Source organism: Harpia harpyja, chromosome 20 (genome assembly GCF_026419915.1).
Source record: "Harpia harpyja isolate bHarHar1 chromosome 20, bHarHar1 primary haplotype, whole genome shotgun sequence".
Classification (NCBI taxonomy): Eukaryota; Metazoa; Chordata; class Aves; order Accipitriformes; family Accipitridae; genus Harpia; species Harpia harpyja.
In genome coordinates, this window is record NC_068959.1 from 5,859,750 (window position 1) to 5,884,662 (window position 24,913).

A 24,913-nucleotide genomic window follows, 5' to 3' on the forward strand; every position below is an offset into this window, starting at 1 on the left:
ACTGTGCTGCACATCACACTTCTGCAAGCTTTGGAGTCTGTGACACTACTTACATCGAGCAGAAGTCCTCACTTGGTAACAGCAGGCAGACCCAGGCTGTGCTGAATAGAAGTAACACAGCTGCAGAAGCAATGTGGTGCAGATGCCTAAGGTTACATCAAGGAAACTCCACCACTTACGCCTACACCTGAGTTTCACCTGTGAGCCTCTTTCTTCTTTATTTAAAAGAATTTTAAGCTACTTGAAGCAAGGATGTCTCTTACTGTACATTATTACTGAAATGGGTCCCTCACCTCAGTAGAAGCTCTCAGTTTACTGCAATACAAATAATAAAAGAACACATTTAAACATCAGTTGTACCACAGAATTTTATAGGAACAGACTAAAAATACTCAGGCCCAGTCTCAGCTTTTTCCTCTCATTATGAAGAAGTTTCGAGTCTATGATTCCTGATTGGGAAAATACTTTATTATGGGAACTAAGAGAATTTGCCTCTTTTCCTTGCAGTGTACATGCAGTGCAATGTTCTGAATGTGCGAGGATGAAGAGAGAGGCAGTAAAGTGGAAACAAGAGGGAGAGCAGAAACCACAGGTACTTTTGTGCCCACATGCATATTCATGAATTGCTGTGCAGACAGGGACATCGTTGTATTTTTCGAGTTTCAAAGCAACCCGAGTTTCTTCACAGCCTAGTCTGTAGATTTGTAGCTGCTGAAATCTCTACAACAAATAAAACTGAAGAACAAAATCCACACAGCTGAGCCTTTTTTTTATTATTATTCTTATTTGACACTCACATTACAAAATTTAGAAACCATAGACAGTTCAGGCAAACTGTTAAAACACAGTATAAATTAGGGGGTTTAATATATAAATTCTATACATAGGTAAGTTAGCTCGAACATGACTGACAAAAGGATTTCGTAACAATCTTACCACAACTGTATAAAAAGGCATGGGAATAGGATGGGCACTATAATCATGAATGCAGGTTAAGACATTTTCCACAATAGCTATAAAGCGTAACAATGACCATGCTATTCTTGCAGTGTTTATGTGGGGTACAGTATGCATATTACCATTAACATTTTGCAAGATCTATGTACAGTCACAAAATCATAACAGCCACTTTCAAGTAACTTTACTGTTTCCTGCCTGTGCAATTAATAAAGTGTCGATATTTGTTCTGAGGACTTCTAACAAAGCTACATGGTTTGAGTATTATGGATGGCAGAGGAATTTCAATTTGACCTGAAAATGCTAATTATAACATGAAATTGCTTAATTTAAAGAAAAAGATACAGGAAAAGCACAGCTCCTCATTACTATCGCTCACGTGATCAGTATATACCTAGTTTTAATCCATATTTATTTCCTAGCTTGATTCTTTTTAAAAACCAAAATGATAATTTAGTTCTGATTTTTCTAAGCACAGCTGTAGAAAGGAGTTACACCAGAAGAAATGTGAAACTAAAATTTGGATATTTTTATGGGGTAACTTTTTGAAAGGACGTGCTTCCCAGGCAACCCTAGATGTGTCATTCAACCTTTGAATTTCCCAATCTGAAAATAAGGACAGTTCTGCTTAACCATTCTTACTCTGTGCTTTTAGGTCTGTGACTAAATGTTTTAGAATAGTATGTTCTTGGAGTTTAGGTTTAAGACAGCTGGTACTGTCACTGTCACTAAAAGTGAAAAAATATTAAACTCAGATTTCTCACCTTTATAAGCTGATGAACACTTGCTAAGAGTTCTGAAACCCAGAGGATAATTTATTTTCCATCTATGTTGCATACTAGCAATGGTCTTTTTACAGACAGACTCCTAAGGGAAGTACTTGTACATTTGTAAGAATCATATCTTGACACACTTGAATTTAATAGCTCTGTGTGTGCATCTTTCACTAAGTTTTAATAATTAGGAAGTTTCTATTGGAACAATTCCTTCTAGTTCAAGGTGAGGACAGACCGTAAGTGATAAACCAACTTGGGCTGTTATGGAAATACATATGATGTCAACTGTCCAGACTACAGCCCCCATTTTCTCAACTCTGTTTACCCGTGGGCCAAATATCAAGAAACCATCACATGTTCCAAAACCACTGGAATTTTAGAAACATAATTAAATAATGAAAGCAGTGATGTAATACTGACCAGTAACAGTTCACTGAGGAAATCACATTTCTCTGAAAGGTAGATGGACTGTGGAATTTTCTGGTTAGAAGTCCATTAAATGGGCTTTGCACATTTTAGGAGGAAGTTCCTGTACAGATATTTAACTTATAGGACTCATGAGCTCTGAACTCTAAGTCTTCTGCATTCAAGAACGCCTGGGAACATTGCTGTACTGCAGTACTAGTCTGGGTTGGCAGTTTTAGGGCCACAGGGATGAAGGGGGAAGGACTCCTATTCTATTCTGACAGCTCTGGAGTATGATTATAGAGCCCTTGTATGGCAGAGAACTAGAAAAATGTTCCTATGGCATTTTGCAAGAGCTGTTTATGGAGCAAAATACCGCTTCTGTGGAGGGAAAGGCATCAAGGGAAGAGTGAGCAGTCTAAGCCACTCTGCATTTACAGCATTACAGTCTGCACCTGGCCACAGTGCAAGGCAGGGGATCTATACAGGAGTTACTCATACTTAGCTTTTTTTCTGTAGCTGAGGTTATAGCCTAAGTTTCAGTGTCTTGCACCCGTGCAGAGTGTATGAAATACTACCCATACAAGCTATTAGCTTCTTATCTACATCTTACATAATGTAAAAATGCAGGATGTGATGCCTTGTATGAGCATTAGCTTAATGTATTTAGTATTTTTTGCATATCTGAAAATATGCAAAAAGAACTGTAAAATAAATTAATACAAAACAGATTAGCCTCCAGATCTGTTCCATCGAATAAAAGGTAACTGGTTTGCTGCCTCCTCTGCTCAGCTCAGAGCTCAGCTGTTCCACAGAGCAGCTAACAGTGGTTGCAGGGAAAGGGACACACTCTAAGGCAGTGTGCTTTCTTTCCAACATACCCAACATTAAAACAAAAGTAGTGGTACAGCTTTCTGCATCAGTATTTCACTGTATTCTCTCCCGCCTTAGCCTGCCCAGCTGCTATTGATATTAATAGGAAAATATGCACAGGTATCTTGTTCCACTCTGCTGCCATGCTGTGAAATATGAAAGTTAACAACCATCGAGGTATTTCTCGTAATTTTTTTAAGGTCTTATTTTTCCATGTTACTTAGATCTTAAAATCTCTGTCAACTAAGTAACAAATTCCTCACTGTTTCAAGTCCTCTAGAGGAACTTCTTTTAGTTCAAAGAATTTTCTTGTACTCATTCTGTTGGATGGATAAGGAAGTAGGTTTTGCCCGAGGTGAACTTCCAAGAGCTTCCTACCTTTAAAAGGGATGTGTCCCAGCATCAGAAACCTAAGAGTACAGGCTTAGATATGAATTTGCATGTCAGCTTTGTACAGGATCATCTAATCACCTCTGCATCCCCCTGTTAGTGTATGTGCTGCCATATGGACACCAGATATGTGTGCGCTGTTCCCCAGCCACAGTTCAATAATGCCCTGCACCAACTACTGAGGTAATTTCACTCAACAGATAATGTTAAAAAGGACAAAAGAAAAGAGAGTCTTTGGCCCACAGTTGAGCCTCTAAGCAGCGACAAAGGGGCTTTTCCCTGTTTCCTTGTCACTCCTTAATCCCATTCTGCAATTACAACAATGGAAATAATCAGTTCACAATCAAAGGGGTTTTAATTTCCAGTGAAAGAGACACCTGAGACAGTAAGGCTAATTTCTACCAGTCTAAAAAGAAAAAAGGGTGCTTAAAGCCAGAAAGTCAAATTTTGCTCTCAGACGTGAATTAATACATTGGATCAGATTTAGTCCTTGAATTTGCTGCTGAAACTTCAACAATGTCAAAGAAAACTTTTGCTAAGGCTGGATTTTCACCCTATTGTGTGTAACCTGCCCATCTGAGAGTTGCACCTGGCTCAAAATAAAGGGCAGGGACTATACCAGTTGTCAATGCAATTTAATCCCTATGAATAACTTAAAACTGTTACTATAGTTAGTAACTGTAGGACTGCTCCAAAGCCCATCCAAATCAATTGCAGTTTTTCCTCTGGCATGTCGCTGTGCTTGGGATCAGTCTCATTCTATGGAACACAGTCATTGTTAGGCCAGATACTGTTAACTGTGTAACATTTTTATACTGATATGCATAACAATATCTTTTCTACTAACATGTCTTTTTATTGATAACTCCAATTACATATTCAGTAATCTGAGCTCTGTTCTAAACTGGATTTACAGTCATGTGCAAACCAGTACTCATGTGCTTTAACAAAAGGTGCGCAAACTATTGCAACAAAACATGACAAAGTAACCAAGGTATCAGTAAGGGACTGGCTTGATTTTGAGTAATTATCACCACTGACCACATCATAAAATATTTTCAAGCTGAGAAAAATATCTCTATGCTTAAATTGTTTCTTATTTGAAGTGTTTTAGCAGCTATGTCCACACTTTGTTGAAGTGCCGTTTCGGCAGTGGCTGGGATCACAGTTTGCTTCCAGATCTGTATGTCCTCTATCCGCATGGGGAGCTTCCAGCCAGCTGTATGACAGGATCGTGTTAACTGCCTAACAGAGGAATAACGATATGCTAAACTCAGTATACTCTGGTGCACAGGGTTCTTGTGTGCTAGACTCATTTCAAGAGTTTTTGCCTGCAAAATTCAGTCATGCCCAGCAGACCTACATTCATCCACCTTTAATTAGGTAATGCGATTGACGCTGATGTGAAATTGAGGGCAAGATTGTATGATCAAGTGTCTTTTGAAAGGCATTGAGCAAGTTCACCTACTGACTTCAACACAAGCTGAAGGCACGCAATTCCCTCATTGTTTTTCACTAGGCTTTTTATCTAGCTCCACGTTGCAGAATGGCACACTCAAGAAATGAAAAAATAGGACTTTTGCTACCACTCTGATTACACTAGAGGAGGTGCAGAAGTGATTTCATATATTTGGGTCTTTTAACATATTGCTGTATACACAGAAGCTAAGTTAATGCTTCTGAAAGACTCTGTGTCATATATTCACATCTTACTAGCTTAGGGTTTTGATACTAACACTATAGACCTATAGCTCTAGTTTTGCTCTGTTCTCTGTGTAGCATTAGTTCAAAGCAGTTGTCAGAGAGGTGAATCCACTGAAAAAAGTGGAATTAGAAAGCCATGACATTACTACTAGTAACTTGTCTAGATGTTAGTCTAATGACTACATGCCTTACAGTGGCTTAGTGCTTGGTATTAAGTGATATTGCTTTCTTTTCAGCATGGTAGGAGTTCTTTACACGTTTATAGCAAGAAAACATTAATTATTGGAGGTTCTTTTTCTCATTTTCATGTAATGTTAATACATTTTTGGAAGAAATCTATTCCCCAAATTGTCATCCTTTGTTTTCAGTTGTACTTGTGCTTTGTAAAACCTGTTGGTAAAGCAAGGTGCTAACCACTCCTGTCTGGAGTTCTACACCCTAGTTAGGCCAAATATGAATTACAAATGCAACTGACAGCTGTAACTTAAGGCTTTACACTGTTTCTGTTTAAATCTATAGGATTTTAGCCAGGAAATTATCTGAAGACAAGCTATGATTAGTAAAGTCTGTTTTTTAAAAGTGCTGTCTTCTCATTTTAAGTTGCTGTGTACTCTCATCTCCAAGCCGCTTTGCAAAGAGCAGCCAGTGTCTCTGAAGATCAGGTACTACAGATCAACATGCCATGCACCTCTATAAAGCAATAATTGCCTCAGTGTTCATCAAGAGATGAGGATGTTTAGCACCTCTGAAAAAAGACCTTTTAAATGTGTGACTACATAAAGGCTTAAAGATAATTTGGTGCTTCTGAAAGTCCCACTAAGCCCTTAATACCTACCTACATCTGACCTTTATGCTTCCATTTTAAGCACCGAGGTTTGAAAGTTTTGGACTATGAAAGTGGTTTAGTTTGCAAGAGCGATAAACTTTATGAGATCTAATTTAACTCATACTTACAAAATTGCCTGAATTCATGGAAGGTGCCCAAGAACATAAAGTATTATCATGAGAAATCACATTTTGATTCATCTTCAGGGTGTTAAAATCTCAGCTGTACCAGCCTCTGTTGGCTCATTAGAAAAGGAGTGAGGATTTGTATTTTAAAAAGCAGGTTTTAAGAAAGGGCCCATCCACCTACATTGGGTTTCAGATAAATAAAAAATCATTTCTACTATGAAGTCGCACTGTGCCTGTTAAAAAGATGCAGATATTAAGAAAAAAATGACCATTTAGCAAACACACTTAAGCATTAGCATTGTTGTAGATATGTTTATGGTTATTGCTCTGAATTTGGTTGGAATTTAACAGGCTTTTAATAGCATCATTTTGGAAATAGTTCTGCTTGAAGGAATGCCTTCGTGTGTGTGTTTCTCTGTATAGCTCTCAGCTCACGTACAAAAATTAACAAACAGCATATTAACAGTATCACCAGAATAGTGATCATTCCCTGGCTGGAATGATGTTGTACGATCCTTACACTTAGTTCTTCCATACAAAGCTTGAGTAAACACAAGACATTTTTATGTTCTCTCTGCTTGAATTCATGCACTGATAGACCTATATGAAAAGGAGAACTGAAGTTCTGCCTTGAGCCCCTACGTATGCAAATCTAGAAGAAGCTGTCCTGCTCATCTCAGCAATTGCAAGAGCAGTGGATTCAGGTGGCCATGATCCAGACTGCACAGGTTTTCACAGATCATAACCCAACATAAGAACTGCACTGCAGACACTACAGACCTTTAGTATATCACATAGAGCACGTCTCAGGCTGCTGGACTCCGAATCAGCTCAATTGTCAGAGCTGCCTTCAAACACTAGATCACCAATGCCTCACATTTCAAGAACTCACTCAGGCCTCGAGAACTTCTGAGGGCTGGCAGAGGTCAGGAACATTTCCAGTTTTCGGGCTAAATGCATAGGCCAACACAGCCAGGTTTTGTGATTAGACTAACTTTTCAAAACACCACAGCCACTTGGAATCACTCTGTAGTGAAATGAAACTATTACTGATCTCAAAGAAAGGGTTATGTCCTTCTGTTGCAGACAGAGAAAGACTGGAACATCTGAAAAGGCCAGCATTAAGTCAGCAATAAAATGCAAAGTTCAATATCATGTGGCATTTAGGTTTAATTTAAGGTTTTTGAGGTCTTTTCTGGGGCAAGTAGGAACATTCCTTCCACATACAACTAGTCTACTGTTAGGGCTTAGTTTTGAATCTAATATCCATATAGTTCATTATCATTTAATATATGTGTTACAGTAGCACCTTGATTATTGTACAACTTTAAACACAAGACATAGTCACTACTTCATATTATTTGTAAGGAAATGGTGAACATGGTTTAGATCCTAAAAATAAAAAGAGAGAAAAATGGTTATCTGCTCATGAATGACAAATTCTTTAGTGCATTCATTCTAGTCTGAAACCCTTTGTCTTCTTAAAGCATACCATGTAGTTCCCAAATTCAGAGCAAATACTGCCCCCATCCTCTTAGTATCATGTTGCAAAATAAACAGTACTGTATTAATTGGAACCTGATACATTTTTCAAATGGTAATGCAGTATCTTTTTTCTTTAAGTGTGATAAAACCTTCTAAAAGATGCAACTCAGCATCAACGAAACTAGGGAAAACACTACGTACATTAAACAGAGGTAAGTTGAGTCCAGAGTCATTTGCTTCTTCAGTTCAACTTTAGATGTGGGGGGGGGTCTTTAAGCAATACCGGCTACACTCTGTGCCCTCCTCAGATCTGCCAAGATTCACAGTAAGAAAAGGAACAACAGTGGTGGGAAGAATAACTAAGCAATAGCCATACTTCAGATTGTTCTCTGTAAAAATTCATGGGGTTTGTACAACTGTCCCATGCTGATGTGGTCTATATGTGACATCTGTGTATACATATGAGCGAGCAATGTCAGTTTTCATCTGCTGGAAGCTTATACCTGTAGCAGTCAGTGCTTTGTTCAACAAGGCTGGGGGACTGCTAATGTAAGATTAAGTTCTTCTTTCTTCATTCAGCAATTAACCAGATTGCTGCTGTGTCCATGTTTGATTTAATTTTACAATCCTCAGAGGGTTTAAAGAGCTGCTGTCTGAAGCACCTGCTTCTGAAATATTCATGTGTATTTTTTGCTTTCCTTTTTTTATACTTTTCCATTCTCCTTTGCAGTACCATGGTTCTCCATGCTCCTGATTTTCTTACATTTTCCTTCAGAGGCAAAAGTTACAGTGATCCTGACGCAGTTTGGGCACAGCCACAAATAGTCTGTTTGTCCTTGCTCTCTCTGTCTTAGTTAGAAAAGCGTCATTGTGCACACAGTTCTGTTGATTTCAGTGGATGAATCCAGTTCATCCATCATGTTAGGCAGTCAAAAAACCCAACAAAAAACTCAAACAAAAAAATTGTCTAAATCCCAAACAGGCATCTTTGGAATCAGTAGTGCAAAATGTTTGTGGATTTCTCTTCCTTGACCTACTGCAATAATCTCTTAATCTTCAAGTCTTTCCTAAAATAGTGGATCTGTAAATTTAAAACATAAGAATAATGAAAAAAAAGCAAATATAAAGGTGGGTTGTTTGGGTTTTGTTTTTTTTAAAATCACTCTCTTCAGATTCTCACTTATACCAAACCATTATACATCTCTTATAAGAGATATAAACTGTAGGAAGATCCAGTTAACCTAGGGCATTTTTCATCTACACCAGGCCTCTTTTGCATGGGTACGGCACTCTATAAATGCACAAATGGAGGGTATTCTTTAAATGGTGGATAATTTGAGATTACGATAAGCTTTTATCAGTGCAGCCTCAGCTCTGTAGATTAGCTTTAAGTGGAAGAGACCTCCATCAGAGGTCACATTTTACATGTCAGCACTTGACAAGTTTTAACTATCAGTGCAGCATTTTGGAGGTGCTTTAGAAATGAGCTGATAAAATGAGTGGTTACCTTAAGGATTTCCACCTGTCTTTTTCTGTCTGGTTTTCCGGACTTTCACTTTCATAGGAAGCCAGATACAACCCTGGAAAAGGTAAATATGTGTTATTCCAACAGCAACAGTAACCCCCTATCCCTCTGCATTCTCTTATGTCCTATGTTGTAACACACAGCAAGAGAGACTTTAAAACTTCATGGTCTGCCAGGTAGCTGGTAATCAGTAGGACACTGATGTTTAGCTCACATGTCTACCTTTGGAAAGCTGTTAGGTTCATTTTGATGGAACAGTAAAGAAGCCTAGAGTTAAAATATGTTAGCATGACCTTCTTATAACAATATTCAGCAGTTAAATGGTCTCTGGTTTTGCATATAGAGCTTTGGGCCTATTTACCCCATCACAGCACTGCTACCAAAGTGTTATATGAACATTAAAAAAGAGAGACCATGAGAGCTGACAGCTAAACAAATAAACTTTTTAAAATTAAGGATATTCCCATCACTTCACACGACCTTATCTTCCTCAATCTTTTTAAAGCTCATGGGGACATGGTATCTTAAATGGATACAAAACACCCTCGAGGTAAGAATGAGTTACAGAAACCAGAGAGGGAACACAGTAGAAGAAAATAAACAGGTCTTTTTTTTCTGCAAAACTGTGCACTGTAGGATGCATTTTATGACACCAAAATGTGTCTAGGCTGTAGAGTCTCCTCTGCAAAAGCTGGCGGTGCATTAATATCTCACTGTCTTCACAGAATTTTTTTTAAGTAGGCTGTGATTTGCATTCACACACATTTCCTCATTTGACTGTTTAGCGATGCTTTATTCTTTAATGCTGGAATCATCTCAGTATTCAAGTCTGTGCTACAATTCAATTGCATTTTAATATTCAAGTGTTGGCCTGCTATTCTGCCATGCTGTGACAAGCATAGTACAGCTGCATTTCACATACCACTGCTGCATCTCTCTAATATATTCTCCCACCTTTTACTCAGGGCAGGTCTTTCTGCTCAGCACTTCCCCTGGGTAACAGGGGAGGCCTGCTGTGGCTTCTGCAAAGGGCATCTCATGAAAGCAGTATGAATATAGGGGAGGGCATGAGAGAGAAAATCTGCAAACAATTAGTGGGTTGAGGTCATCCTTTTTTGGTCCAGCAGCCTGAAAACTGCACTTCTACCCTTGACTTTCACTTTCTGTCCCTTTAGAGCCTAAAACCAGAACAAATGCCTCCATCCTATCTCCTTTCAATATGTATTACTTTAATCACATTAATTATTCTATTTTGGCAGTCATTCTTCTTAGGATTTAGGCAGGATTTTTGAAGCAGTATTTTGTGTTCTGAAGTAGTCCGTGAAATAAAAACTGTCTGGTCTGATTAACTTGGATTAGTACAGAAAACTGCCTATAGAATCAAGAAAAAATAAACCCAACACCAGTATAGCTTATGGGAATATAGCTATAGACAATTCTGTGCGTGACAATGTACCAAGAGGCAACTGACACAAACCAATATGAAATGACACAGTCTGACATGCTGGATACCAAACTGAAGAGGACAGAGTAGTATAAAAAGATAATCAGAGAAATAATTTCAGAACAAGGCTTTCATAGCTACAGCTTAAATTAATTACTAGAAAAGATTTTCTTAAAAATTCTTTTCTGCAGATAACGTATTTCTTTGCTGTAGTAGAGGAGGTCAGCTGGACTACCATTGCCCTGGGCTGTGCTCACTGAAGGGATGACAGTGTTGGTTTGCAGAAGAGATTAGTTCTGGCTCCATCAATCACAGAATGAGTTGCTAAGGGACAGCTGACACTCATAGCAGTCCACGACATGGTTGTGTGGCCTCTTTTTGTGATTACAAAAATAGGGCCACAATGGCAACTTCCTAGACAGTGCCTTATAGAGAAGTTATGGACAGGAGAAAAGCAATCGGGCAGCAGCTTCACAAGCTAGAAGGTTATATTTGCAAAACCACAAGCTGTGTGACAGGAAAGCTAGGAAAGAATCAGGACTGGTCAGTGAGAGAGGTCACCAAAGCATGGATCAGGGTGTTAGTAATGATGAAGAGACATACTTTCGGTGATAAGAGATTGTACAGAGTCTTACCATCTTCAGTAAAAATGGGAGCAGTATGCAAGTAGTGGATGATGTTAGGGTCTTGTTCAAAGGGACATTCCACTTGCTTCCATGTTATAAATTCTCCTACTTGCTTAGCCAGTTCCAGAAATTTCTGTAAACAAAAACCATAAAACTCAGATACAGTAAGATTATCTCACTAAAACAAACACATCCAAGCAGAAGACTGGGATCCAGGATCCATCATGCCAACCACAAAGACATTAGGAGAAAAGACCCTCATATATTTTAGATGGGTACCTTTTCACAGCTCATTTACAGGAGAAAGAGAGAGGAAAGTGTGTGCTACGTTTCTTCTTACAAGCCGTCTCAGTTTGTACTTAAATGAAAATGTATCCATGAACAAAGTTATGGGTTACACACGTATATTTAGGAATAGAGGACATAAACATTGATGGAACAGAAGGGAGCAAAATTAGATATAAATTACACAAAGTGGAGTGACTCCAATTTCTCACAACTCTTTAGGCCTTCTAACAGTTCTGATACAATTTAAGGCGATGCCAGGCTCAGTGTTTTAGGCATTACTCACTATCTCACAATGCCAATAACTGAAGGAGAAATTTAATGCAACCCAAGTGACACTGAAGAGATGATTTACAAAGAATTTGAGAGCTCAAGAACTATTTTCTCATTGACACTGGGCAGTTCTTTCAGAAGCACCTCATCCCTGCCCCTCCACCAGAATGCAAGAACACAGCCATCACAATGCATAGCACAATGCAGAACACCTGAGTGCCTGCACACTGCCACTAGCAACGAGTTGTACTAGTGTAAAACCATCCGCTCCAGCAGAGAACTGGGGTTACTCAGAATACATGACTAATACTGCCTAGTGCCAGGGCTGTGGGGGAATATAAATACTTCTACTGCATTTAATAGAAATTCTTCTGTGTAAAACCTACAGGCAGGGGATAAGACATTCAAATCCTTACATCAGCGGCATGACATTTACCTCATGGACACAGTGATTCTGTACTCTATATGTAATTCTGCTTGCATTCTAATTTTTCTTTAATGACCACAAGTAATTTATGTCTTACTTTGCCAAACCTCTTTATTAAAAATAAGAAAGGGTTAAAAAGGCAGATAAAGTGTAAAACATTTTATACTGACTTGTTTATGTGTGTATATAAGAAAAATAGTTTTCCATGTTTTCTGAAAAAGTCGTCTTCCTCTCCAAGCCATAAGTATAGTCATTTATACTACTGACACTATATTTCTAGCAGCCAACCGACATCAAGCAAGTTAGGATGATCTGCTTGTAATGTTTATGTAAAACATACATATTAATTCTTTTAAAAAACATTCTGGGATTGGTTTAACCTTCACGCAGTTACTTGAGATGGTCCATTTTGGCATATTCAGTCTTTGCTGGTCTGCGCTGAAATTGGAGGCAAACGGTCTCAGACAGTGCTATCGGAATGGGATAGATAAAAACATTTTTCAGATCTTACTTCAAAGTTGACATGTCCATTTGGAAGGCGATTAGCACATCCTTCATTCAAAAAATAAATGTCTTTGATCAATAGGCTGAAGAAGGGGATCACAATCTGTGAAGAGAAATGACATAACTATTATCTTTCCAATTCAGTATTTTCTCTGCATGAAAGAAGAACTCAATCAGGAGAGAGGAGAAAAAAAAATACTAACTTTTCAGTGTGCGACACAGAAAGCAGTACAGTGAAAGGCAAACAAAAGGGCAGTAGGGTATAGAGACACCTTCAGCCACCAGGAGAACGTATGCTGAAATGAATATGAACTGAACACAACGTTCACTGAGCAGAATAACATGACTAAGAAAACGCTAATATTCCAGTTTATTATCAACAGCATCACTGTCTGATGACACGATCAGACAGCAAAGAGCAAAATAAAATTGCAGAACTCTTCCCTTCTCTGTTGGGTCTTTGTAAGCAAAGATGTTGAATACACAAATAGCAATTTAAAGACAGCTGGGAACCAAAGAACCAGTATTGTCCCTGAACAAGGAAAGACAGAATAAAATTTGATGACCAAGGACTTGTGTGTAAACAGTTAATCAGGAGCCGTTTCATTTTCAGTAGCTCCATGTATAGCTACCTCTTGAGGCATGCAACTTCCTTCCTGGTGCCTGATTAGTACAACCTGCTTCTCCAAATTAACCTGCAGACAGTAGGATTGAAAATATTAATTTAGTTGGCAGGAAACTGCCAACAGTAGCCAGAGAGATCATTGTAGCACTCAAAATAAGCCCTGGGCATCATCCAGGGCAAAGTGGCATATAGCAGTGATCCAAGCTTTCTCTCTAAACCAGCAGAGTCAGGTCATAATTTGCTATAGGAAAAGTCTACTTCTAGGTAAGACTCCTGAAATTAATGGAATTACAGGAGGGATAAATTTGATGCCAGATGTTCTACAGCAGAAACCAGTAACAGCGCTCCTGAGGTGCATCCCCAGCACATCAGCTGAGGCCCAGAGTGGATCAGACTCCCTCCAGGTCCTCTTGTGTCACAGCTCAAAGGGAAAAGAAAGATAACACAAAGGACCAGTCCATGACAAAGCTGACCCCCAGGGCTCTGGGATTCGATATTCAAATCTGAGTCTACCCAGCTCTCCAGCAGTGGCACTGTGACAGAAAAAGGCCACTTGGAACGTTTGAGCTATAAGGTCAGCAGCCACCTCTGTGAGCATTTTCCTGTGGCAGCAACACCTGTCTTTTAAGCCACTAAGTATAAACTTAATCACCATGAACTTAAAGGAGAGCACATTGCATGGTAGAGTGTCCAAATGTTTCCACTGGCCTATTTGTAAATTAACTGAACTGTAGCTTGTTAAGTGTGCACCAAAGTTAAAGTGCCTTCATGGCGTGCAAGACCAGCCAAGGGAGCAATCCTTTAGTTAAGTATTTAATGTCGTACTGTTAGTCCATCTCATGCTGTACCTCAGCTGTAGTGGGATATGAAATGGACCTAGAACAGGATTGGCAGCTGTTATTTTCCAGTCTACAGCCTTCACAAAGCAACAGTGAGTGCAAGCAAGTCACAGACGCGAAAACGCTTACTGAGGAAAGGAGTCTACAAGCCACTACCAACTCTTGCTGTGAAAATGGAAGCCAATTTCTGTTTCAGCTAAAATACCACATGCAGTAAACTGCTAAAGATCTGCATCTCTGCTGGCTTTTTTATGGGACAGCCATAGATAAACTCTGTAATGTCAGTGCGATAGCCATAAAAAAGCCTGGACTGATGCTCCAAGAGCCACTGGCACTATCCTGATACATCCCACTGATACAATATAGGAATGGAAACAAAGCACAGCCTAAACCCCCAAAATCCTGAGCCCTCCTATCAGGGTAAGGTGGAACAATTTTTAGTCAAACTGAGCTAAGTGTGTTTCAGGATTCCTGTTTATATTATCCAAACCAGATCAATCAACCTGAGGTAAAGAATACAATTCAGTCGATGAAGTCTGTTTTCTACCAAAAATGATGATAACTCTGTAACCACTGTGGTCTTATAAGGTGGAAAGATACAGAGAACCGGAGCCAGATACTGATCCCCAGCTAGAAATTACTGCCAGGTTCTGTCTACATATTTTTTGCAGGCACATGTGAGCTGCTTCTGCCCTGCTCCACACTGCCTGGGAGCTAGGTCACCATCATTAGTGGTACTAAACATAAACGAAAAGCCTTGCTGAGAGGGAAGGTATAAGAATGTGGGCTCAATGCCATGCTAATACAGCTACAAAGCCACCAGTCAGCTCAGAGCACGGGCAGAGCTTGTTCTCATCTGCATCCAAAAGGCGTCAAAGACATACCCTAGGATACCAATTCTCTACACATTTCCAGGGGATTTCTGTCTTCGGGTCACCATTTATTTCCCCAATAAAAATACGTTACTCTGTATGTTTTGTTTTCCAAATTTCTGTAGGAAAAGCAACAAAAGTGGATATAGTTACATTCTAATGTTGGCTTCAGTCCAGGCACTTTGCTAGCATAAAATCTGGGTTAGTGCCAGAAACTCGTATTTCACTCCCTTTTGAATCACCCCCCCGTGCCATCCAACCCACCCACATGCTGGAGGACAATTGCCTCCTGCAGAAAGAAGCAAGCTAATGAGATCGGACGTGTTCTTCCTCCATAGTATCAGATGGCAACAACACACAGTACTGCACTGTACATACTCCCAACATTTCAAAGCCAGAGACACGTCATTAGCACAATGCAGGGTTTCCCAGTGGAATGACTTAATTTTGGAGGTGGTATAGGTCAGCTGACTGCATAGATAAAACCAGACTTAGTTCCTAACAAGTACACCCCTCTGAATTCTGCATGAAACATCAGCCCTTCTTCATTACCAGTTTTCTCACCCTGCACTTTGGCAGGTTTATTTCTGCTGCTGTATTGCCCCTCTCAGCTTTGAGAGCTGCCTTGCCGTGCCTTTTTACAAGCCTGCTCGTGAGCAAGTAACAAGTAGTTAGACTATGCCATTTAAACACTGAGAGAAGGGCTGGATCGGAACAGGGCGGACTGAAGTCAGGGGATCCTCCATGGGTATATTGAGATCCTTCTCCTACAACCTGTGCTGCAGTCTCGCACAAGCACCCTGAGGATGAGGATGGAGCGGGTGACGAAATCAGGCAGTGTTCTTTGTGCCAGAAGGCCGGTGTCACATGGGGAATTTGGGTGAGATATGTGCACAGAGTAGGAGGAGGGAGGGTGTCCCAGGTCACTGGCTCACCCTGTCTCCCTCTGAGGATATCATTTAGCCCCTGAGCTGTGCTTCTGTTCAAGTGCTGTGCAAAACTCAGCAGCCAAGACACCAGGCCTGAGGAGAGAAGAAAGTAACATTTCTAGTAAGGCTGCCAATTACGTATTAGCTCTTTTGAGCCCACGGGCAATTTTTCTTCCTGCGAGACATAACCCACTGCTTAGTCTGTTGGTCTGCGACAAGAGTGCTCCCTCCAGAGCACCTTCCTTCTCAAGCAGATGGACTGAGGCCTGAAGCCTCTATCTGTGCTTCTGGGGTGTCCACTTGTCGAGAAGAGGGGTGGAGGGGATTGGGATCTCAAACTTTTGTAAGCACAATTCAGTTTGAAGATAAAATTTTCTTCAGAGTGAGCTTTGCTACAAGTTTGCCAAGAAACAACATAATTTTCTATCAAGAAAGTGATCATGTTCTTTCAATTTTATTCAAACTCATTAAAACAAATAACTGATAATCCTGCTTAGAAAAAGAAACAAAATTCCTTAATTCCTACAGCAAGAATTACACGATCTGCTGTATCTGACACTGTAAAATACCCAGTATGAGTAGCTACCAAATCATATGCTTGAGCATTTTCTTGAACTAATGTTATCTACACAAGGGAAACAGAATATGGACTTTTTCTTATGTAAAATAGATTCCTTTCAATCCAATAATCTCTCTGCCCTCAGTCTTAACCAGCTAGGGGTAGAGATATAACAGAGATTGCTAACTTCCACAGGAAATTAAGTCAAACGATAAAGCAACTGGTTTGAATATATATGATGGTCGCAGAAGAACTAAACTGCAGAAGCATCTCAGACTGACAAGTCCTTGCTGCCGTGTGTGAGTTAAAAGAATTTCTCTGCCGGTCACAAACATCCAAAGCCATCGTCTCTTCCTTGCACACAGAAGTGCTTTTCAGAACAACTCTGCATATTCCCATTGCAGCTGAGTCAGCCTGCGACCAGATGCTGATCTCATTTCACTGTAAATGCTGTGAGATTCCATTAGCTTCAGCAGATTTACATCAAATTTACATGGATGTGAGATTAGCATCTGGCCTGGCTCCTCTAGTGAATGAATACTAAATTCCATATTATGCTTGTTCATGCAGCATCTACTTTACCTTAGCTATGCTCTGTGCAGAGATTACCTATTTATGACTATGTGCAATTGCAATGTTAAAAATAAACCCTCTTTCATAAAACAACAAAAAAAAAGAGAACTGAGTGGAAAAATAAGAAAATGAACAAGAAACACACTGGGGCACAAAACAGGAGAATCCTGCACTAACATCTTGTCAATCTGATTTTTGCAGCATCAGTGACATCTCAGAAAGCTACGTATCTGCCACAAACACTGATAAAATACTTCAATTCTTGCTCACTGAGATGGCAGCAACAACCGAATGAGATGAAAATTCACAAGGACAGAATTTCACCCCAAATTTGCTGCAGTGGATTCAGAACAGACTTCTTTGCAGGAGTTGTGGTAAGTCATCTTTCCCTCATGTAAGTGGAGAACCACCTCATCTCCGAGTGCTGTGCCCTTTGCTCTCTATCTCAAATCACACACTACACAATAGGGGCTTGTCTGCACAGAGGCCTGGCTGGCACAGTTGTAACAAAAGCACAGTTCCACCTGGGCCTGCCAGGCTGATGCTCCATACCAAAATAAAAGCCATTTTAGTCTGGAATACCTGTTCCATCAGGTTTATCAATTTAAACAATGTGAATTTTCCAGGGATATAGAGATGCTTGCAACAAAGTCCTCCATGCTGTGCGTCCTGCCCTCTCTAGCTCCCCAATGTCCGAGAGCAAGTCCACAAAAGCCTTGTGATCCATTTCAGACTCCTTTCAGCCACCGATTTACATTTCTAATTGCATTTAGCAGTGCACGAGCCTTGCATTGGTGACCCATGGAAGGGAGGAGAGCATTTGCATCAAGTCTTTGAGCTGCTGACTCTCAGCAGCAATGCACACCACCCATTTGGAGATAAAAGGGATGTGGTCACACTTACCTTCTCCCTGTTGCTGTGTGCGGTGAGGGATCTGTGAGCAGCCCCCCGCAAAGCTGTTCTGTAGTTATAGAAGTTACCAGTAGGGTCCATCTGGTGCTAGATACACAAAAGAAGACACATTGGTTAGAAAGCGACGTGGGTCCTCTGAAGATAACCTCACCCGCAGCTGTAGCAAACCCCGAACAGAGCCTAGCCTACACCTTAAAAAATCCACATACACACAAAACCCATGAACCAAAGATACGAAGAGAGATCTACAGATCGTGGCTGTTTGTACTTCTGACTGTTCTAGTAACAGCTTACTGAGCTTTTACGTGAAGAATAAGGACTGCACATTTTACACATGCCAAATCCTGGAATCCTCAATACAAAAAAACAGCCTTGGGCCTTGTTCACTCGACATCCAAGGTATAGCTTGGGAGCTTGTCCTGGTTTCAGCTGGGATAGAGTCAACTGTCTTCCTAGTAGCTGGTACAGTGCTATGTTTTGAGTTCAGTATGCGAAGAATGTTGATAACACTGATGTTTTCAGTTGTTGCTCAGTAGTGTTTAGACTAAAGTCAAGGATTTTTCAGCTTCTCATGCCCAGCCAGCGAGAAAGCTGGAGGGGCACAAGAAGTTGGCACCGGACACAGCCAGGGCACCTGACCCAAACTGGCCAACGGGGTATTCCATACCATGGGATGTCCCATCCAGTATAGGAACGGGGAAGTGGGGGCTGGGAATCGCCGCTCGGGGACTGGCTGGGTGTCGGTCGGCGGGTGGTGAGCAATTGCACTGCGCATCATTTGTACATTCCAATCCTTTCATTATTGCTGTTGTCATTTTATTAGTGTTATCATTATCATTATTAGTTTCTTCTTTTCTGTTCTATTATATTGTTCTTATCTCAACCCACGGGTTTTGCTTCTTTTTCCTGATTTTCTCCCCCATCCCACTGGGTGGGGGGGGAGTGAGTGAGTGGCTGCGTGGTGTTTAGTTGCTGGCTGGGGTTAAACCACGACAGAGCTTTACACTCAGCGTTGTGTCTGTGGCCAGACAAAACTGGCATCAGTGCAAGCACTATAGCTTGCATATAGGCTCATATTTTTGGTTTTTTTTCCTCCTCCTATTTATTTGAGTGCTCTGATTCCCCTCTACATATCAGCAGCTTCACACCTTCCTCACTATACCTGGGAAACTTCAGCCAGAATCTGGCCCTCTGCCTATAAAACACATCTGCAAACATCTCATACCTGGATAACAGTGTGAAAATTCACAAACAAAAAGATCCAGAATATAATTCAAGCAGTGTATCAGCACCTTGTGGTGGTTTTTTTTTTTTACCTCAAGAATGAAAAATTTGGCTGTTTTCACTTTTGACCAAGTCTTCTTTAGCCTGGAAACTGGACTCATGTTCATTCCAGCTATGAGTGAGAAAGAAGAAAAGAGCACCATGGATAAGAGTTGGGTTTCCTGTTTCATCTGTGACAGCTGATGGAGAGACCTGGTTAGAAGCTGTACTTACAAATGATTGCCATCAGCGAATTAAAATTCCCTATGTTAAAGCACTCTCGGGCAACGTCAATGAAGAATTCAATGACTTGTGCTCGCTGTTTCTTTTTTGCAGGCTGCAAATTAAAATAAACAAATATCTGTAATAAGCATATCCAGAATTGGAGGGCATCTTAGGCATTTGTTCCATACATAGCATGGGTCCAAGCACAGCTTGGACCATCTGCTATCAGTCACTGGCCCTAATTCTGTTCCAGCAATCCAGTGGATGCTGGTGACTGGCAGTCTCTAAAATCAAAGCTTTCATTGCAGTGACACAGAAGAAATTCAAGGCAATTCCCAGGCTCGCCTCAGTTAATGTCTTAGCGCTGGAACAGGCAGCCCCAACAGCCCCAAAGCAGTGCCTCAGCTCCCTGCTGGCCTCCCTCAAGCCAGTGGGCACATCAGCACAAACTTTCCTAAGGGCAGGATTTCACACCAATGTAACAGCAGCATCTTTGTCCCAGAAAGACTTTGTTTCACTGCCTTAATCCCTTTTCCCTCTTCTGGCCCTTTCAGCAATATGGCCAGGCCAAATGGTAGCTTGCATTTTAAATACACATTTTAATTGGACTAGAACCACCCCACCTTTTCCAAAGATGATCTTCAAATGGTAATGCTTTTGACTCACAGGCTATCTAGGCTATTTATATTATTACTATTTCTCCCTTCCACACCCTTTTCAAAGGAGAAAACATTCATTTCATTCTGATGGGGCCAAGTTAAACAAACTAAAACCACTACCAAGTTAAAAAACAACTAGTCACAGCTACAGTTATGGGCAGCAGGACAAAAAGCCATGCAATGGGAATTCACGTGCACAACAGAGTTTTAGGGTGACAGATAACAAATACTGCTCCACTAGAATCTTTTTCAGCAAAAATCTCACAGGATAATTCAAGGCATTTTTCCCTCTCTTCTTCCCTGCAGGGTTCATTATTCCACACTGTGCTCCTGATACATCAAGAGAACAGCGTATCCCCTGTGTGTTGCCAGCTCTGTTTTGCAAGATGTTTGTGATTTATCAGGTCACTTCTGTGAGTGCAGTATTACTAAAACTAACCATCAGATGCTTAGCTAGGTCATAAGAAATAAATCCCTAGGATTGCTTATTAATGTAAAATCTCAAACTGGTACTTCAGGCATGTGATAAAACATGCCACGTACTTTTCACTTACCATGCAAATTTCTGTTGCTACAAGATAGCAGAGTCTATTGAACCATTTCACATAGGCCTCAAGGTTACTTGTCTTCTTCTGTTCACTGAAACAAGTCTGGGAGAAAGAAGCACAGAAAGACATATAACTGTGTTTCGGTTAGCTGCCTGATCGCTAAGATAAATACTACACAAAGGTAATTATTGGCCACATCTCTCATGCACATGGAAGACTGTGCATTGAGGGCCCCTTTCAAAAAGTCAGTAGGTAGGTGGGTGGTTGGCAGATGCACAGGGTCTAGCTGAGTGTGTCACACTGCACAATTCACACTAGTGTATAGAAAACAGCCTCATTTTGCCTGCAGCAAGTGTTTGCCGACACAGTCTGCACTGACCCTTGTTCACTGGGATATTAACAGCCAGGGCATTGCAGGATTCAGACAGCAACAAGAATATGCAGAAAAAGTAAGACAAGCACAGTCTTCCATAGCACGCTTGGTTTGTGGCTTTGATTCCAGGACTTCCTTCACTTCAGTAAATGCAATCACCCACAGCCCTTTTCTGGAGGGGAGAGACCATAATTTAGTGAAGTGAACAAGAGATAAGCAAGAGAAAAGACAGTTCTAGTTGCTTCTTTATGGAAAAAAAAATATTTCTCGTACTGAGGTTTCAGGATAATAGGCTCTCTAGCGACCAGCTCTATCTTGATGGCTGCTCTTGAACAGGTCACTTACATGCCAGAGACACTTCATTGATAAAAGCCATTGCAAGAAGCACATTTTTCACTTTTTTTATGAAACTTAACGCAAATTCCCATAACCGATACAGCCTGTGGGAGCAGATACTTGGCTGAACACTTCCAGTTCCTTTGACATCAACAGATAGTTCAACTGCAGCAGAGTGATAGGGCAGTTCACACAGCCTGAAGATGTTGCTTGGGATTATAAGAATTCAAGTCCTTTTCCCAGCCCTAAATTCTTAGGCTGTCCATCTAGGACACACACACTGCTCTCTAGAGTTCACGTGATTTATTTGAACATTCATTGACATCCACTAGAGGGTATCAGAGAATACTGATTTTTTGTTTTATTAAGAAGATCATTTCCCAGAGCTACCATAAATACGTGCCACTAAGAAGAAAATCACAATGCATAAACACAGATCCATTAATGTCAATGGTACTACCCATATTATGTAAGTTAAAGAAGTGACTAAAACCCCTTAAGAAATGGGGCTTAACATGATTCCCAAGGTAATTCAAAGTAAGAAAATATTCACCTGTGATTCTGTACACAGGCGTGTTTAGAAACAGAAATCACAGTACCATGCTACGGAGCACATCTTAACAATCCTGAAACTCCTAGCCACATTATGAATAGCCCACATATACAATAAAAAATATATTTTAAAAGCATCTCAAAAGTAAATGTCAGCAAGCAGCCTGTAAATATCAAACAAAACAAAGGAAACCCAAACTAGCCCCAGTCTACCCATAGCAGTTGCCTTTCATGCACTCTCTGCTATTTCTTGTTCCCTGTTATAGCAAAAAGTACACAAAACCTAGGTTTTGTTCTGAATATGGTATTTCCATCTCAACACTGTTGTCCTGTGCCAGGGCATAAGAACCACAGCTAATACCACAAAACTTGTGAAAAATGTGCAACAGCTGAAGTTGCAACATACTGCTTTTTAAAGGTTAAGCTTTATAAATGGCAACAATATTTAGCACCTCCCTAGCATCTTCCATCTGCAACTCAAAGTGCTCGATAAACATTCATAAGTGAAGCCTTTTGAAGCCCTCATACAAGAAAGATGTTTAATATGACCTCCAGCTGGAGAGGATTCAGACCAGAGCCCTGTGGTTAACAGGGGTGCTCTCCACGGGTCAGGGAATGATATGTCACTCCACATAAGGTTTGGACTACTATGTACAATGTTCTCCCAGGTCCCACATAATCCCTCAGCTATACCTTACCCTGGTGTAGAGGCTCTTCTAAACCATCGCTGGGACCTCTGGTCAGCCCAGGCAAAGGCTGCAGAAAAGTTCCAGCCTACCTCTGCTTTCATCAGCCTTGCTGACTTGAAGCCCAATAATTTGTTAGTACCATGTCTTGTGTGAAAATGTTACAGCAGTTTTGCTTTAACTAAGTAGGTCCTCCTGGGGGAAGACATTGCCTTGAACTTAAAAGGCAATGCAGTGGTGCATTCCTGCTTTGCGCCTGTTATTTTCTCTGTTACTATGCACTTCCTTGAAGTCACAGAACTGTTACTGGCAGCACCTCAGTGTTCAGATTTGCATCTGAAGAACATGCGTAACTGTCAAATAGCTTGTCATAGTCTGTCAAGATGATTTGCTCGGATTTCCCATCCCACCATTATTTTCAGGCTCTTTGCCTCTCATTCTAATCCTTCCCATCCTCTTTAGCTGACGTTTCCTTATGTTTACTTGGTAACCTCAATTTCTCTTCACATCTTTGTGGTATTCTGTGCTGGCCCTGCATTTGAAATTCTGGAGACAGCTACGGCCATTGTGCATACATTAGTTTATTACTGAACATTTCCTTCTTCCTCTTAGCATCCCTTCCCCTCTATGGCTTTATGAAATTTGATTTCACTCACTGCTGCTTCCCTCCCACTCTTCCAGAATTCACTCAAATTTAGTGCCCTCATTTGATGTCTTTCATTTTACTTTGATACAGATAATGACAACTGTTCATTTTCAGTCTTGGCCCTCATGTTTGCAGCAGGTTGCTGAAATCTCACTGTGGCTGGTTTGGTATTTCATGTTTCTGTCACATCTTTGCTACCTTGGGGTTCCTTCCTAAAGGATGTGATCAATGCTCAGAATATTTGAAACACCAGCTCTGCCCACTCCCCTCTCTCCAAAACAAACTGCAGAATCTCCATAACTCCAATAAGAGATGGAAAGAGCCCAATGTTGCACTTTTTATTCATCTATCCGTCCATCTATCCATCCATTTTTTCACCATTACAAGCTATTCTGGTGCTCTTTGGGCAGCACTGTAAAGAGAGGTCTTCCTGTTATGTTCAGCATCCAATGATGAAATTCTGCCATTGATGTATGATCTCAGTGGGAGCCCATATGCAGTTCTGGGGAAGAATTTTCCACCCTCTTTCTTTTCTGGCAGCCTGTGAAATCTCTGACTCTCCCTCTCCAGCCAGGAAGTCTCTTTCCTTATTGAGGCACTCCCTGAGATGCTGCTTCAAACCCCCCCACTGGAATCAGTGGAAAGACTCCAACTGGCTTCCATGGACTTTGGATGAAGCCCTGATCAGGCACTCCATTCCCTACGGTGCTTTGGGTTAAAAGCTATTGTGTAGAGAGAGAAGAGTATGTTGATTCATGACGCACTGACTCATTACTGTGGTGTCTGGGCACAGATTATGGGCATTACATCACATCCAGAGTCTTTACGCCTTCAACACTGGGAACAGACGTTCCCTGGCCGTGTACAGCCACAAGCCATCTGCCCTGGTCAAAGCAGGTTAGGAGGAACAAGCCAGAAAGCAGAACATCAGGATGCTGGCCAGTCCCAGGCTAGGACCTACTCTCACCAGGAAGGAATGGCAATGACCTGCCAGTGCGAGCTCTACCAACAGGTCCCATCCTTGCCACAAAAATACAGGTCATCGCTTGGCCTGGCCATCATCAACATGTGCCCCAGGCCCTGCTCTTATATGGATCTCATCACATCGGTTCATCTAGAACAAACAGTGATCACAGGAGACACTTCGCATGCAGACAAATCATACCTTGGTGCCATCCAGAGGGTCTTTATGTACAAATGCCTGCACAAACTCCTCAGGTCCAATGTGACTTAGCCTCTCCTATTGCAGCAGGGGGGGAGAGAGAGAGAGGAAGAAATAAGAAAGCACCCCAGAATCTCTTGTGTTTCTCTTGGTAAGGCATCCCCATTATCTGCCAGCTAGAATGGTGTTACTGAACTGGTAGACAGCCAACTAGCACCAGACATTAAAATTCATAAGAACAATTAGAGTTATTTCAGCAGAAAGAAGAAAATGAGAATAAATATGTCTCATTACTGACAAGCCAGAATAAGAGCCCTCTCTACTGCACAGAGAGAAAGGTACTGGCTGCACAAGGCCCCATCTGGGAGCCAGCAGACCTCAGTTCTGTGCTTGGCACTGCCACAGACCTGCTGTGGTCCAGCATTACTCAAGAGCCTTGTTTCCCAGCTGTTAAAATGGCAGTAATGCTGTGATCCGGTAACCATAGCAATCCCTTGCTTATCTGCACACACAGTGCTCTGACCCT

General features: G+C 41.0%; 1 protein-coding gene across 2 annotated transcripts in view; it reads right to left on the reverse strand.

The window, feature by feature from the left end:
* Nucleotides 1–748: 748 nt before the first annotated feature.
* Nucleotides 749–24,913, reverse strand: part of RASGEF1C (RasGEF domain family member 1C) — an 86,825-nt gene continuing 62,660 nt past the window's right edge. For both annotated transcript variants that reach the window (XM_052771915.1, XM_052771916.1), the window contains exons 6-14: nt 24,391–24,465; nt 20,639–20,734; nt 19,435–19,537; nt 19,254–19,333; nt 17,929–18,024; nt 12,636–12,731; nt 11,149–11,272; nt 9,052–9,124; nt 749–8,625 (exon numbers count right to left, since the gene is read on the reverse strand). In XM_052771915.1, the coding sequence (XP_052627875.1) occupies nt 8,601–8,625; nt 9,052–9,124; nt 11,149–11,272; nt 12,636–12,731; nt 17,929–18,024; nt 19,254–19,333; nt 19,435–19,537; nt 20,639–20,734; nt 24,391–24,465 (768 nt within the window). In that variant the 3' untranslated portion in view covers nt 749–8,600. The remainder of the gene's footprint in view (nt 8,626–9,051; nt 9,125–11,148; nt 11,273–12,635; nt 12,732–17,928; nt 18,025–19,253; nt 19,334–19,434; nt 19,538–20,638; nt 20,735–24,390; nt 24,466–24,913) is intronic.